The sequence below is a fragment of the Schistocerca cancellata genome, chromosome 4 (genome assembly GCF_023864275.1).
Source record: "Schistocerca cancellata isolate TAMUIC-IGC-003103 chromosome 4, iqSchCanc2.1, whole genome shotgun sequence".
Classification (NCBI taxonomy): Eukaryota; Metazoa; Arthropoda; class Insecta; order Orthoptera; family Acrididae; genus Schistocerca; species Schistocerca cancellata.
Window position 1 is genome coordinate 705,620,313 of NC_064629.1, and position 16,066 is coordinate 705,636,378.

Here is a 16,066-nt window from a genome sequence, read left to right on the forward strand (position 1 = left end):
GGGCTATGCCACTATACCCCCCCCCCCCCCCCCCAAAATGCAGTCTTGTAATTCCATATTTTGTGTCACTACTCTATCAAAATCACGTAAGTAACAATGCTGGATGTCCAAATTACAGAGATCTAAAAGTAATCTACATGGAGATAAGCTATCAGAAGACACTGTATCAAATTCACCCCAAAATGGATTATCATCGCGTATATTGAACACTTGAAATATTAAACAGTTCTTAATTATCTGCATGTAAAGAGAGAATGCTAAAATATTTTGCAAATTAAATATTATAAGCACTGCTGATTATGTTCTTTTTTCATGTCGTATATTGGGAGCTCCATCTCTGTTAGAAATTGAAAGATAACAGCAACATCCATATGCAAGACATTTATAACAAAATAATGCTTCTTACTTCCCAAACCACATATTTATAAATTTCATCCACAACACAGCAGTCAAAATGAGGTCAAAATAACAATGCACTCTGAGAAATCATATAAATATTAACAGTTTTTATTTCATAAAACGTACAAAGTGGCACAGAGGAAAAAACAACATTGTAGCCAATTTCTGGCTTCAAATCATAAGTACTGAAAACAACACCACACACACACACACACACACACACACACACACACACACACACACACACACCTAGCTTTTGAGTCCTAAGGCAAGAGCTGATTCACAAGGTACAAAGATTCACTGTAATAACTGTTTACCTACACAAACATTTATAGATGGCTTTCTATTACAGTACACCTGACAGAACTGTGGAACACATTGTACTCAAATAGAATAACTGTTTCTTTTTCTGACGTAAGATATCTTGCAACATGGAACGAAAACATAAACACAGATAAAATAAGCAGAATCAGAAATGAGCAAAGAACACATGGGGTTGGGTGTGCATAGTTTAATGCATGTAATGTGATTCACAACCATTAAGTATTTAAAGACCAAATTATGATTAGAACTAAGAGGTATCATGGATCCAAAGTATTTGTATATTTTTCCTTCAAAATCAATGCTCAGTGAATAAGGGACCCCCAAAAATGATTTAAAACACATGGTGTGTTCCACTCAGCATAGAAGTTAATGAGTAAAAGTCAACAGAAGTGTCTTCTTAAACAGATATGATCACGCACACAGTGACATCATTGACGCCACACATCCAGATGATAAAAGGTTGCTGCGCATTGAAATTACACACTCCACAGAATCAAAAAACACTGATAATCACATTGTCAGTTCCTGCAACAATGAAGAACACCAAATAATAATTTTCAAAAGAATATTTGTTAGTTTTATTAACAAACTTTGTATACGTTCTTCAAATCTGAACATATGAACTTATTCAATAGCTATTCCAGTGATATATCATCACACATATTACATAAATAAGATACTCACCATAATGGCATTGACAATATCATTGCGATTATTTTTCAATGCTTTTATGGCTTTTCCTCTGCTGACATTTGCTTGAGACATAACAAGTTCAACATCTTTCTCTTCAACACCTGAGTCATCAATTTCTTCCTCCTCACTCTCTTCTTGAATTGGTGCAACAATCTGAAAAATATAGAACAAAAATTAGCCTATATAACAGTCCTAAAAAGTTATTCACCACTTTTCATAATCATATTCCAAGTAATTAGTTCATTCTACATTTAAAAAAAGACACACCATGAAGGAACCACAAAAATGAGATGGAAAACTTAGTCAAACAAATTATTACCATTTCAGAAAAAGTTGGATGATTTATTCAAGCGAAAGCTTCGCCACTGACCAAGTAAATAATGCACTGGTGTACATCTGACCCTTAAGCAAGCAGTTGTTTGGCTTGGCACTGACTGATAGATTTGTTGGGTGTCCTCAAGAGGGATATCGTGCCGAATTGTCCAATTGCCATGTTAGACTGTTGAAATCCCAAGGTGATTTGAGAGCCATACCCATGAAGTTCCAAACATTCTCAATTGGGGAGAGATATGGCATCCTTTCTGGTCAACATAGAGTTTGTAACCATGATGACAATCAGTAGAAACTCTTGCTACGTGTAGGCTGGTATTATCTTGCTGAAATGTAAGCCCAGAATGGCTTGCCATGAAGGGCAACAAAATAAGGCTTAAAATATCAGCAACATACCACTGTGTTGTAAGTGGTCCTGCTATGAAAAGAAATGGCCGTATGGGTGCAACAGTAAGGTTGGTACCCCACTGCTGACCGGGGCATCTCCAGACATGTCTTTGCTGGACACCGGGGCTCAATTCAAAGTGGGACTTATCACTGAGAACAATTCTGTACAGTCAAAGAGATTCCAGGCAACACAGTGAGCATGTGGTGAAAGAACAAACTACGACTGGCCAGTGGCTGGCCCCTACCACTCAACTTGCTGAAAATGTGATCAAAGTAATTTTAATCTGAGTACGGTTTGTTGCCTGCTTAGCCCACGACCATGTAGCACGTCAAAAGCACTATAAGCACAATTCACAATTACATAAATTGGAGTATTAATTGAAAACATTATATGGATCTGAAGGCTAGTAATTTATTAAGGAATCGTTTCAATTTCTGCATTAGACTAGAAAAATACAACACACAAAAAGTGAAATTGTGGCTAAAACTGTTTCTATTTGGATCTAATTTCCTCATCAGGCTCCCCATCTTGATGTTACATATTGCCACAAACCAAAGATAAAGTTCATTTTTATTTATGAAATTCTGGCACAACTGCCTACTTTGCTCATTCTACTTACTTAGCAAACTGAGCTGCCCCATAGCTGCCTAAGAAAGCATCCTTACAACTTTTTCTTGAGTACGTCCAGCTTATTTAAACAGATGTGCTACTGTGGGCTGTGTTTTTGTGATGTGATGAGCATCTGTGCCCATGGCCTTTTGCACACAGTACTTTATGTTTTTAAATATTTTAGTTACGACAAACCTCTCATAATTTGCTGACTTTTTTGAACGTGACAACATAGCATGAGAATCAACGTAAAATGAACATGCTTCACAACACAAAGAGTTTTAAGACCTGAAGGTGACAGTGACATCTGTTGAAACTGATTGTTTTAAAAGGAACATTTTATGCAATCTAGGCTATTGATGTTACATGAACCATGGACCTTGTCATCGGTGGGGAGGCTTGCGTGCCTCAATGATACAGATAGCCGTACCATAGGTGCAATCACAACGGAGGGGTATCTGTTGAGAGGCCAGACAAACGTATGGTTCCTGAAAAGGGGCAGCAGCCTTTTGAGTAGTTGCAGGGGCAACTGTCTGGATGATTGACTGATCTGGCCTTGTAACACAAACCAAAACGGCCTTGCTGTGCTGGTACTGCGAATGGCTGAAAGCAAGGTGAAACTACAGCCGTAATTTTTCCCCAAGGACATGCAGCTTTACTGTATGATTAAATGATGATGGCGTCCTCTTGGGTAAAATATTCCGGAGGTAAAATAGTCCCCCATTCGGATCTCCGGGCGGGGACTACTCAAGAGGACATCGTTATCAGGAGAAAGAAAACTGGCGTTGTATGGATCAGAGCATGGAATGTCAGATCCCTCAATCGGGCAGGTAGGTTAGAAAAATTAAAAAGGGAACTGGATAGGTTAAAGTTAGATATAGTGGGAATTAGTGAAGTTCGGTGGCAGGAGGAACAAGACTTTTGGTCAGGTGACTACAGGGTTATAAACACAAAATCAAATAGGGGTAATGCAGGTGTAGGTTTAATAATAAATAAAAAAATAGGAGTGTGGGTAAGCTACTACAAACAGCGTAGTGAAGGCATTATTGTGGCCAAGATAGACACAAAGCCCATGCCTACTACAGTAGTACAAGTTTATACGCCAACTAGCTCTGCAGATGCCGAAGAAATTGATGAAATGTATGATGAGATAAAAGAAATTATTCAGGTAGTGAAGGGAGACGAAAATTTAATAGTGATGGGTGACTGGAACTCGTCAGTAGGAAAAGGGAGAGAAGGAAACATAGTACGTGAATATGGATTGGGGCTAAGAAATGAAAGAGGAAACCATCTGGTAGAATTTTGCGCAGAGCATAACTTAATCACAGCTAACACTTGGTTCAAGAATCATGAAAGAAGGTTGTATACATGGAAGAACCCTGGAGATACTAAGAGGAATCAGATAGATTATATAATGGTAAGACAGAGATTTAGGAACCAGGTTTCAAATTGTAAGACATTTACAGGGGCAGATGTGGACTCTGACCACAATCTATTAGTTATGAACTGTAGATTAAAACTGAAGAAACTGCAAGAAGGTGGGAATTTAAGGAGATGGGACCTGGATAAACTGAAAGAACCAGAGGTTGTACAGAGTTTCAGGGAGAGCATAACGGAACAATTGACAGGAATGGGGGAAAGAAATACAGTAGAAGAAGAATGGGTGCTTTGAGGGATGAAATTGTGAAGGCAGCAGAGGATCAAATAGGTAAAAAGACGAGGGCTAGTAGAAACCCTTGGGTAACAGAAGAAATATTGAATTTAATTGATGAAAGGAGAAAATATAAAAATGCAGTAAATGAAGCAGGCAAAAAGGAATACAAACGTCTCGAAAATGAGATCGACAGGAAGTGCAAAATGGCTAAGCAGGGATGGCTAGAGGACAAATGCAAGGATGTAGAGGCTTATCTCACTAGGGGTAAAATATATACTGCCTACAGGAAAATTAAGGAGGCCTTTGGAGAAAGGAGAACCACTTGTATGAATATGAAGAGCTTTGATGGAAACCCAGTTCTAAGCAAAGAAGGGAAAGCAGAAAGGTGGAAGGAGTATATAGAGGGTCTATACAAGGGTGACGTACTTGAGGAAATTATGGAAATGGAAGAGGATGTAGATGAAGATGAAATGGGAGATACGATACTGCGAAAGAGTTTGACAGAGCACTGAAAGACCCGAGTCGAAACAAGGCCCCCGGAGTAGACAACATTCCATTAGAACTACTGACAGCCTTGGGAGAGCCAGTCCTGACAAAACTCTACCATCTGGTGAGAAAGATGTATGAGACAGGTGAAATACCCTCAGACTTCAAGAAGAATATAATAATTCCAATCCCAAAGAAATCAGGTGTTGACAGATGTGAAAATTACCGAACTATCAGTTTAATAAGTCACAGCTGCAAAATACTAACCCCAATTCATTACAGACAAATGGAAAAACTGATAGAAGCCAACCTCGGGGAAGATCAGTTTGGATTCCGTAGAAATGTTGGAACACGTGAGGCAATACTGACCCTACAACATATCTTAGAAAAAAGATTAAGGAAAGGCAAACCTACGTTTCTAGCATTTGTAGACTTAGAGAAAGCTTTTGACAATGTTGACTGGAATACTCTCTTTCAAATTCTGAAGGTGGCAGGGGTAAAATACAGGGAGCGAAAGGCTATTTACAATTTGTACAGAAAGCAGATGGCAGTTATAGGAGTCGAGGGGCATGAAAGGGAAGCAGTGGTTGGGAAGGGAGTGAGACAGGGTTGTAGCCTATCCCCGATGTTGTTCAACCTGTATATTGAGCAAGCAATAAAGGAAACAAAAGAAAAGTTTGGAGTAGGTATTAAAATCCATGGAGAAGAAATAAAAACTTTGTGGTTCGCCGATGACATTGTAATTCTGTCAGAGACAGCAAAGGACTTGGAAGAGCAGTTGAACGGAATGGATGGTGTCTTGAAGGGAGGATATAAGATGAACATCAACAAAAGCAAAACAAGGATAATGGAATGCAGTATAATTAAGCCGGGTGATGCTGAGGGAATTAGATTAGGAAATGAGGCACTTAAAGTAGTAAAGGAGTTTTGCTATTTGGGGAACAAAATAACTGACGATGGTCGAAGTAGAGAGGATATAAAATGTAGACTGGCGATGGCAAGAAAATGTTTCTGAAGAAGAAGAATTTGTTAACACCAAGTATAGATTTAAGTGTCAGGAAGTCGTTTCTGAAAGTATTTGTATGGAGTGTAGCCATGTATGGAAGTGAAATGTGGACGATAAAGAGTTTAGACAAGAAAAGAATAGAAGCTTTCGAAATGTGGTGCTACAGAAGAATGCCGAAGATTAGATGGGTAGATCACATAACTAAAGGGGAGATATTGAATAGAATTGGGGAGAAGAGGATCTTGTGGCACAACTTGATTAGAAGAAGGGATCGGTTGGTAGGATATGTTCTGAGACATCGAGGGATCACCAATTTAGTATTGGAGGGCAGCGTGGAGGGTAAAAATCTTAGAAGGAGACCAAGAGATGAATACACTAAGCAGATTCAGAAGGATGTAGGCTGCAGTAGGGACTGGGAGTTGAAGCAGCTTGCACAGGATAGAGTAGCATGGAAAGCTGCATCAAACCAGTCTCAGGACTGAAGACCACAACAACAAGAACAACAACAGGCTATTGAATGGTCCCCCCCCCCCCCCCCCCCCACACACACACACGTAAAACAGATCCCACCTTCAGCACCCTCAAAACAAGAAAATCCACTTCACATCACTGGGCGTTGAATGCATATAAACCCAAGCGGCATGCGTATAAATGTTCACAGCACCTGGGAGACTGTAGTAGGAGGGTCAACCACGCCCACAGCACTGAAAGGGGGTAATAATACTGATACTAAGCATATGATAAATAACACTTCATATCCCAACTCTAATGAATTTTATGTGGCCCTCTGTTCAAGCAGCACATTTCAATGCCACTTCACCATACACGGAAACAAGCTGTTATAATAAGGAGTTGAAAGGTCACTTCTGTCTGTCAAATTTAGGCAGAAATAAGTTATAGCTCTTTAGATGAGTGAAAAACATCAATAATTTCAAATTGTCCAATCAACGTAACAGATTTTCAATCTTTAAAACACTATTGTAATAAATCAACTCGAATCAATCTTTACAGTGCAGGTCATATTCTTACTCCTTTTTTACCCCCCCCCCCCAACCTCACTAATTTTTTTCCGATTAAAAACTCCTGACACACACATCTGGGAATAGCCCACAGATTAGTTTACTCTGTAAGTTGCTAACCCTGAGATGCACTTCAAGATGAAATTCTCTCCCATTCCACATGTATTTTCATGGTAGACTAACTTTCTTTCTGTTCACACTGTGATCTATTTTGCAGAATTTGCAAAACAATAACACGTTAAGAAGATGAGTAATAGTTAAGGACTCATGTTTTCTCTAAAAAACTAAGAATTTAACTATTGGGTGTGATAACTTTCATAGCAAATAATGATGACATACTGTGTACATTAATGTATTTCAAATTATTATTAAAGGTACTGCACTTACTTTTGCATTTGTGCTTGCTTCTGCAGCAGTAGAGACTTCAGCTGTTTTGAATTTCTCTGCTGCAGCCATTTGGGCCTGCTGGCTCAGGTCTTCTATCTGGAATGGTAATATTAAGAATTATTCTTACAATCAACAACTTAGTGAATGCATATTCCCGTTACTGTGTGAATTATCTCCAGAACTTCCTACAAAACAATTTCCAATTTTCCTTTCTGTGGATCACTGACAGCTTGTCATCGATCCACTCACTATTAATACTTATTATTTGTCACTGATTCTTACTTGTTAACTAATTACCACTCTGTTGGAATATTTTCTGTTCATTTTTTCATATGGATTTCAGTCTTCAATACCTTGTCATTATTTAGGACTGACAAAACCTAACACATGAGCTTTCACACTTAACCTCTTTACTTTCCAAGAAGGAACATTTATTCAAAACAGACTCATCTGAACTATTATTTAATTGCTCGTACAAGTATTAGTATCAGGATTGCCAAAGGTTTTCCCAAGTGGAATTCTCTGATATTTCCCTATTTCCAGACGAATTTTAGCATTGTTCCCCGACAAATTTTGAGATCTCAGGGGTAAGTTAGGTTGTAAGTTGACAATCTGTCTTTGCAGCTACAATATAAGGGACAATAGTGCAAACAAGGAAATATTTTTAAAAAATACACACACACTTCCAAGCAGATGGCATTTCCTGACATGAGCAAAAATCTTAAGTAGTAACATGAACATCTTTTGTAATGAATTGCTTTTAGATGGAGAAAGCAAGCCAAATGGTATTGTGTTTCATTAAGACCAATGATGTTATTTCATTTCAATAAAACTAAACTATTTTTTGGAAATGCTGACCAGACACAGAAATGAAATGAATGAATAAAACAAAACACGTTTATGACAAAAATACACATTTCCTTGGAGTTTCAAGACAGTTTTAAAATACCTTCACTGATTTCAGAATCTCAGAAACAAGTAGGCCTCTTGAACGAAGTGTAAAAGTTGTGGAAGAATTGTGTAAACCAACACTGTAGGTGACTGAAAGTGGGTTATTACCCACTGTGTTATATCTATTATTTTACGGGTATTGTGTGATTTTTCTTTAAAGAAATGTGAGTGCCAGTGCCAGTGACTGACAATTTTCTTCTTCTTCTTGTCCATACTTTCTAACATATAAACTACTTTTGAAGTGTAAAAATGTACTAGAACAAACGAAATGTATATACACTCCTGGAAATGGAAAAAAGAACACAGTGACACCGGTGTGTCAGACCCACCATACTTGCTCCGGACACTGCGAGAGGGCTGTACAAGCAATGATCACACGCACGGAACAGCGGACACACCAGGAACCGCGGTGTTGGGCGTCGAATGGCACTAGCTGCGCAGCATTTGTGCACCGCCGCCGTCAGTGTCAGCCAGTTTGCCGTGGCATACGGAGCTCCATCGCAGTCTTTAACACTGGTAGCATGCCGCGACAGCGTGGACGTGAACCGTATATATGCAGTTGACGGACTTTGAGTGAGGGCGTATAGTGGGCATGCGGGAGGCCGGGTGGACGTACCGCCGAATTGCTCAACACGTGGGGCGTGAGGACTCCACAGTACATCGATGTTGTCGCCAGTGGTCGGCGGAAGGTGCACGTGCCCGTCGACCTGGGACCGGACCGCAGCGACGCACGGATGCAATCCAAGACCGTAGGATCCTACGCAGTGCCGTAGGGGACCGCACCGCCACTTCCCAGCAAATTAGGGACACTGTTGCTCCTGGGGTATCGGCGAGGACCATTCGCAACCGTCTCCATGAAGCTGGGCTACGGTCCCGCACACCGTTAGGCCGTCTTCCGCTCACGCCCCAACATCGTGCAGCCCGCCTCCAGTGGTGTCGCGACAGGCGTGAATGGAGGGACGAATGGAGACGTGTCGTCTTCAGCGATGAGAGTCGCTTCTGCCTTGGTGCCAATGATGGTCGTATGCGTGTTTGGCGCCGTGCAGGTGAGCGCCACAATCAGGACTGCATACGACCGAGGCACACAGGGCCAACACCCGGCATCATGGCGTGGGGAGCGATCTCCTACACTGGCCCTACACCACTGGTGATCGTCGAGGGGACACTGAATAGTGCACGGTACATCCAAACCGTCATCGAACCCATCGTTCTACCATTCCTAGACCGGCAAGGGAACTTGCTGTTCCAACAGGACAATGCACGTCCGCATGTATCCCGTGCCACCCAACGTGCTCTAGAAGGTGTAAGTCAACTACCCTGGCCAGCAAGATCTCCGGATCTGTCCCCCATTGAGCATGTTTGGGACTGGATGAAGCGTCGTCTCACGCGGTCTGCACGTCCAGCACGAACGCTGGTCCAACTGAGGCGCCAGGTGGAAATGGCATGGCAAGCCGTTCCACAGGACTACATCCAGCATCTCTACGATCGTCTCCATGGGAGAATAGCAGCCTGCATTGCTGCGAAAGGTGGATATACACTGTACTAGTGCCGACATTGTGCATGCTCTTGCATGTGTCTATGTGCCTGTGGTTCTGTCAGTGTGATCATGTGATGTATCTGACCCCAGGAATGTGTCAATAAAGTTTCCCCTTCCTGGGACAATGAATTCACGGTGTTCTTATTTCAATTTCCAGGAGTGTAGAATGCCACACTGTACAATGTACTTGCAGTGAGACAGCTGCAATTCTCAAAATCCATTGCTTGTGGCCTCTGGTCTGCTGAGGACCATCGCAGTCCTGGGTACATGGATAAACCATGAAAATCCGCAGCATTACGCCACATACAAACACACCCGCCTGAGGGCAGATCGGTGAAACTAGATCCAATGGACAGGGCCTGCACGTTACAAATACCATCAGAAATGGCCTGCGGTTTTGGCCCGTTGTGGAAATTCAATTGTGTGGCCAGCTATTCACGAGCCACAGACAGCATGTGGATGAAGTGAGACCATGCTGATCAATCCATACAATGGATAAGTTGTTCAATTATTCTGAGAATCAGTAATAATGTGGATAGGTAGCAACTCACCCCGAAGATGATTCCTGAGCTGCAGACAGCCACATAGAAGAGAAACACACTCTGACAACTAAAATTTCAGCCATAGCTTTTGTCAGGAAACAAGAGCAGACACACACATTCACACTATCACTCAGACAAAACTCTCGCACACGACTGCTGTCTCTGACCACTGTGTCTACAGTTTCTGAGGATCAGATCCAAACAAACCAATCCTCATGCCTCCCTGCCTCTCATAGGCAGCTGCTACGCTAGTGGCAAGATGTGGTGGCAGCATTAACTGCTAGCTGAGGGGAGTGGTAGGAAGGCGAGAAGCAGCAAGAATGAGGGGTTAGGGAAGAGGTGCACATACTCAGCAGCACCAAGCCAGCATGATGCCTCAAACAAACCATTTCATTTACTAAGACAAAAACAAGATTTACCGGTGTTTTTCAAATTTCCCACATGTGTTTGAAATTCCCTGATATTCCCCGATTTCCAGAACCCGTGGCAACTGAATTACACTATAGCATAAAAATTCAAACACAGTTTCAAAATATTTACCTTTGCTTCACCAAAAACAATGTACGTATCAGATGCTGGATTTTTATACACATCTGGTTTGTTTATAATGAACAGTATATTTTTCGATTTTCTTACTGTAACTCTATTGACACCTTGCACCTGAAACAGAATTATATGAATTAATGAACACCAAACCACCTTTGCATATTTTTGTAATTTCATCATATTTAAGAGCCTCCGCAAGAAATGTCTACACAATGGCTTTCTTGCAAAATCTGTAACCAATATTCTTAAGTTAATGATAGTAAATTCAACAACTACTCACAAACTTGTACACTAAAAGTAAGATTGCTACAATTACATGAACTAGTTAACATGTTCCACACCATACACCTACAGAAACTTGTTCACTGGAAAAAAAAAAAGTATTTGCACCTCTCTCTACTTCTACCTTTATGAATAAATGGCACAGATCTGTACTTATTCAGTCAAATAGTAGGCACAAGACCTCTAGAATAAAAAACCCCAGCAAGAATATTAACAAGGGAACAGCTCACAGACAGCTTACACATGTATCCAAGGTATTGGTAATAGTGTAGTCACGGTATTCATAACGCTATTTAAGAAGAAAAATATTGATTTATATTTTATCTTTCACACACTATTAGTATTTCACAGTGTGCGAAATTAGGGCACACACTGCTCTAGAATGCAAGTCAATAACAAATTCATACAAAAATTTATGGGAATTGATTAACTTCTTATAAACATTTGGAATGTTCTTCACAACTGCCTAGCAAAACTTAGAACCTTGAGTTGCATCTATTTCCCTCTCCACATATCTAAGCACAGGAAAAATTAGTATTTTGCAATAAATGCAAAATAGATGCCAATTCTTCCCCTAAAGGTGAAAAAAAAAAACAGAATTACTTAACAGACACAATTTCATAGTGAATTGTATCCAAATGAACTATTTTATCAGAGAGTGTTTGAAATAGTTTTATTTTCTGCATACAAATATAAAAAATGTAATCAATTTTCAGTTATTGTTATCATACATCATGTGGCGAAACCCAATTTGGAAAGAATGTGTACAAGAAACCATTTGCAAAATAAAATGTGCACCAATGCAATGTACCAATGTGCTTATGCTCTTTTGCTGTGACAACTGTGGGTGGTTGGATGGTTTATTTAAAATACACACCTTGTAATGCAATGTAGTACTCAACCATGGAACTTAGCATTTTATAACAAAGAAATGCGTATGTTTATTAGTTAGCCAAGTTCAAAAATTTGTATAATGCACACAGTCTAATGTGGCAAATTAGATGACATATTTTGCCCTTTAGTTGCTTCAAATACTGTTAGAGGTCTGGACTGAACTACATCATTAACAACACTCCACCATCCTCAACAAGCAATTGCATGGTAACTGTTCCTGAATGCTTTGTATTGTGTGTTGTTCTTTCTTATTTTGAAATGAGTGAAGTGACTACGCCTGGCCCATCACGGATTTTGAGGGCGACCCTTACAACACCCGAAGAGATCGATGATCCCCGAGTCAGTTATGCTTTCGCAGAACCCAAGTGTAGGCTGCTACCCTGCAAGAGGGAGGCAGGACTTGTTTCCTTGCACTACTACTCCCCTCTGACAGTCAGAATTCTAATTTGTTTACACTCACAGCCATTTACATCTATACAGTGTGCACACACTGCACTAAAGTGACTGGAAAACAAAATGCTGTTTCTCGACTCTGCCAATATTCTTTCCCTGACATTAAAATACTGATACTATCTGTAACATTGTCAAGCATGGATCGCACAGCAACAAATTCCCACAAAATGTAACATTTAATATTCTGCAGATTTTGGAATCATGAAATTGGGCAGGAAAAGGCAAGTAATGCCCAGAAATATCTTCAATAAGAGACACATTCAGCTCACTCGTAGGAAACCACTACTCTTTTCAATATAACAATCATTTGTTGAAAGCTTAAATACAGCCAAATAATGAAATCTACCAATCAAAAGTTCCTGATCAGTACCTTTAAAAAAAAAACCCACCAGTGAATTTCAAAGAACGAAGGCTTAGTTGTCTTCCCTCATGCAACGTGACAATCTTTTAAATGTGTGCATCTAATCATTTAAAAAAAATTAAACATGTGATTTTCGACCAAAACACTAGCAAATTTTGCAAAAAAATAGATGCTACATTTTATACTCCACACAAAAAACTAAGGACAACTCATCGCCAACATGACAGATCAGGTGGTGGGACTAATTAAAGACACAGTGTAAGGAAAATCAAAGCTGAGGATGAGATAAAAGTTTATCATTCAGTTTGTGATTGACTATGGGAAAAGAGCAGAGGCCTATTTACACAGTAAAATTTGAACTTAAAGTTATCAGCTATGCAAAGGAACACGGAAAGTGGGAAGCTGGATGTAGATTTCATGCTGATGAAAAAAAAAGTTGGTCAGTGGTGAGCAACTGAAGAGGAACTCTTAAACAGTTCATAAAATCAGTGTTCATTTCAGGGGCAAAAGTGAAAATATACAGATGTGGAAATAAGACAATTTTGTAGTTCAAAACAGGAAGTGTGGATATGTCATTACAACTGAAATGCTTCAGTTTGAAGACTGCAAAATAATTTGTACAAAAAGTATTTCACCATCAGAATTTAAAGTTTCATACGGGTGGGTTCTTGTGTTTTATGCAACAAAATAATCTGTTTGTCCAGAACTACAATGGGTAAAAACTGCCTGAAACTTATGGAAACAGTGCTGTAACTATCTATTACATGTTTGCACCGCTTCACAGTTTGTTTTCTGCCACTAGATGCTACCCGGTCTGCTAATATGACAGCAGTTGTGTGTGCAGTCTGCTGACCGCCCCCCTGCTGGAACTGATGTCTATATGGGGTGGCGCACTAGGCTCTGCTAATTGTATTGCACCTTGTCTTCCATGTGTATTTACTGTTTGAGCAATAAATTACAGTGTTCTCGGATAAGAACACTTTTTTAGTGATGAGTATTTTATTCGACTCAATGTGTTCCACTTCAGTCATTGGTCCTTTTACAATAGCACAACCTGCAGCCCTGCCAACAACATATGCTCCACCATTCCCTGCATACAACGATGCACAGGACGGGGATTCTTACGAAAAACACCTGCAGCAACATTTCCAGGCATTTGGAGTAACAGACGTAAACTTGTCCAAGCCCTTTTTCTTGTTGTCTCGTGGGCATCAGTAGTTGTCAGCTCAACCCCTCAACACCTTACAAGAACCTTCAAGTCTTTCTTTTGATCAGACGTGTAAGTTATTTTCCACCTAACAAATAACATATTAAAATATTTGCATATATGTAAATCACCCTGTATAATTGCATATGGTATCTACATTTTTGCCTATTTTGAAATCTTTGATTTTTTACTATTTTTGTACATTTGTGAACCTTGCATTTGTATTAAGGGAAGGATTTGTAAGCCAAAATTATAATTACTGACAGCTCACCAGACGATCGACTGGGCCCAACCAACACGCATTTTTAGAGTAATTTTTATTATACGCCATGCATTATTATGTGAAGATGTTCCTTTCTGCTGGTCCCGGGCTTGTGAGACAGCATTCAAGTTTATGAAATATAAACTGTAGTCAACTTGTTGTTTGTCACATTTCATCGGCCGGGCCAGCATCTTGCGTTAGTGACTCCCAGGTCTTGGTTTGGCCTTGGCGCTGTCCTTGCTCATGAGTATGTGAACAGATCTGAACGGCCTATCACATATGCCTCTCACCATTAAATTCAGTGCAACAGCGTTATTCTTAGATAGAGAAAGGGACTTTGGCAATCATGTATGCTCCGAAAAAATTTCATGATTTCTTTACAGGCCGAAGTTGCACCTAATCATCGCCCACAAACCACTGGTGTCTATTTTTAACCCTTTGGCGTCCTTGCCAGATAAAGCTACACACTGCTTACAGTGCTGGGCTTTTTTCCTGTCATGATACAATTATGAGATACATTTTCGACCTACAGCACAACATACTGCCGGCTTCCACAGAGTACTTGCACACCACAATCGGCACTAAGCATCAAGTAAACTGCTGCCAGTTTCTCATTCACTCATTTTCACCAGTGGCAAGCAATTACGCAAACACCAATCAAGACTCTCCATTTCCACCAATAACAAGAAATAATACACACATCAATAAAGGACATCTAACACCCCTCCTCCTTATCCTCAATACCCTATCAGTTAATGGTAACAACGTCTTCTGCCAGTATATAAGAGCCAAAACTTTCTCATTCAGCTGTTAGCAAAACACCCTGAGGAAGGCCATTTGCAACAGTGACCAGAATGTTGGAAAATTTCACACACTGACAATGCAGTCACATACCCAGAAGAATTTTATTGACAATACTGACACTTGTCTCAAAATGCATATCACCAAGGAAAACAACTAGAAAGAGTGTGTGTGTGTGTGTGTGTGTGTGTGTGTGTGTGTGTGTGTGTGTGTGTGTGTGTGTGTGTGTGTGTGTGTGTGTGTGTGTGTCCTAAAAGCAATCGACAGCAAGGCAGGCAATGAAAATAGCTGTCACAGAGTGAGGGGGAAACCTACAAAATGACACTCATGCACTCACTCCATCTCACTCACTTTCACCTACACAGTCAAACTACCTCACACGCCTTACAACAACAGTGAAAGGTGGTATGCCTTTGATTAAAACAGAAGTAAGATGACAGATGAGCTAAAAGAAAGGCACAGAGACATGTGACTGGCTGACCTATTACAAAAAACATGGATGAGGCAGTCACACTGTAACACATTAAAAACTTATCAAAATTTTTGGAAGCAAGCTGGACAAACCACAAAACCTTAAAACTGTTACCACATTTGTGTGAACATTACTTAAAACAGATGGCAGATCTGTCAGAAAATCTGCCGCAGCCTGTTGGATGGAATGTAAAACAAAGTCTAATGAAAATGTGGTGCACAGTGAACTGCATGCCACAAGCACCTTACATTGGAGGGTCCTCTCACCAGAGCAAGAAACCATGCGTCCCAGGCCTGTGGCCAATGCAAAAATGACTAAGGTCAACCTCGTCCCATCTGGAAGGAGGTACACCACAGCTGCATTGACAGCTTTACAAGATGAAGCTTGTTGTCTGTCACTTCCAGCCATTCATTTCTCATCTATGCAAGACTCTACACCTCAACAGTGAGACAATAGCATGCAG

The 16,066-nt window shown here is 40.3% G+C and overlaps 1 protein-coding gene across 4 annotated transcripts in view; it reads right to left on the reverse strand.

Moving 5' to 3' along the window:
• Window positions 1–486: 486 nt before the first annotated feature.
• Window positions 487–16,066, reverse strand: part of LOC126183876 (nascent polypeptide-associated complex subunit alpha-like) — a 28,912-nt gene continuing 13,332 nt past the window's right edge. For all 4 annotated transcript variants that reach the window (XM_049926174.1, XM_049926173.1, XM_049926176.1 and 1 more), the window contains exons 3-6: window positions 10,866–10,985; window positions 7,296–7,391; window positions 1,408–1,569; window positions 487–1,248 (exon numbers count right to left, since the gene is read on the reverse strand). In XM_049926174.1, coding sequence (XP_049782131.1) covers window positions 1,234–1,248; window positions 1,408–1,569; window positions 7,296–7,391; window positions 10,866–10,985 — 393 coding nt within the window. In that variant the 3' untranslated portion in view covers window positions 487–1,233. The remainder of the gene's footprint in view (window positions 1,249–1,407; window positions 1,570–7,295; window positions 7,392–10,865; window positions 10,986–16,066) is intronic.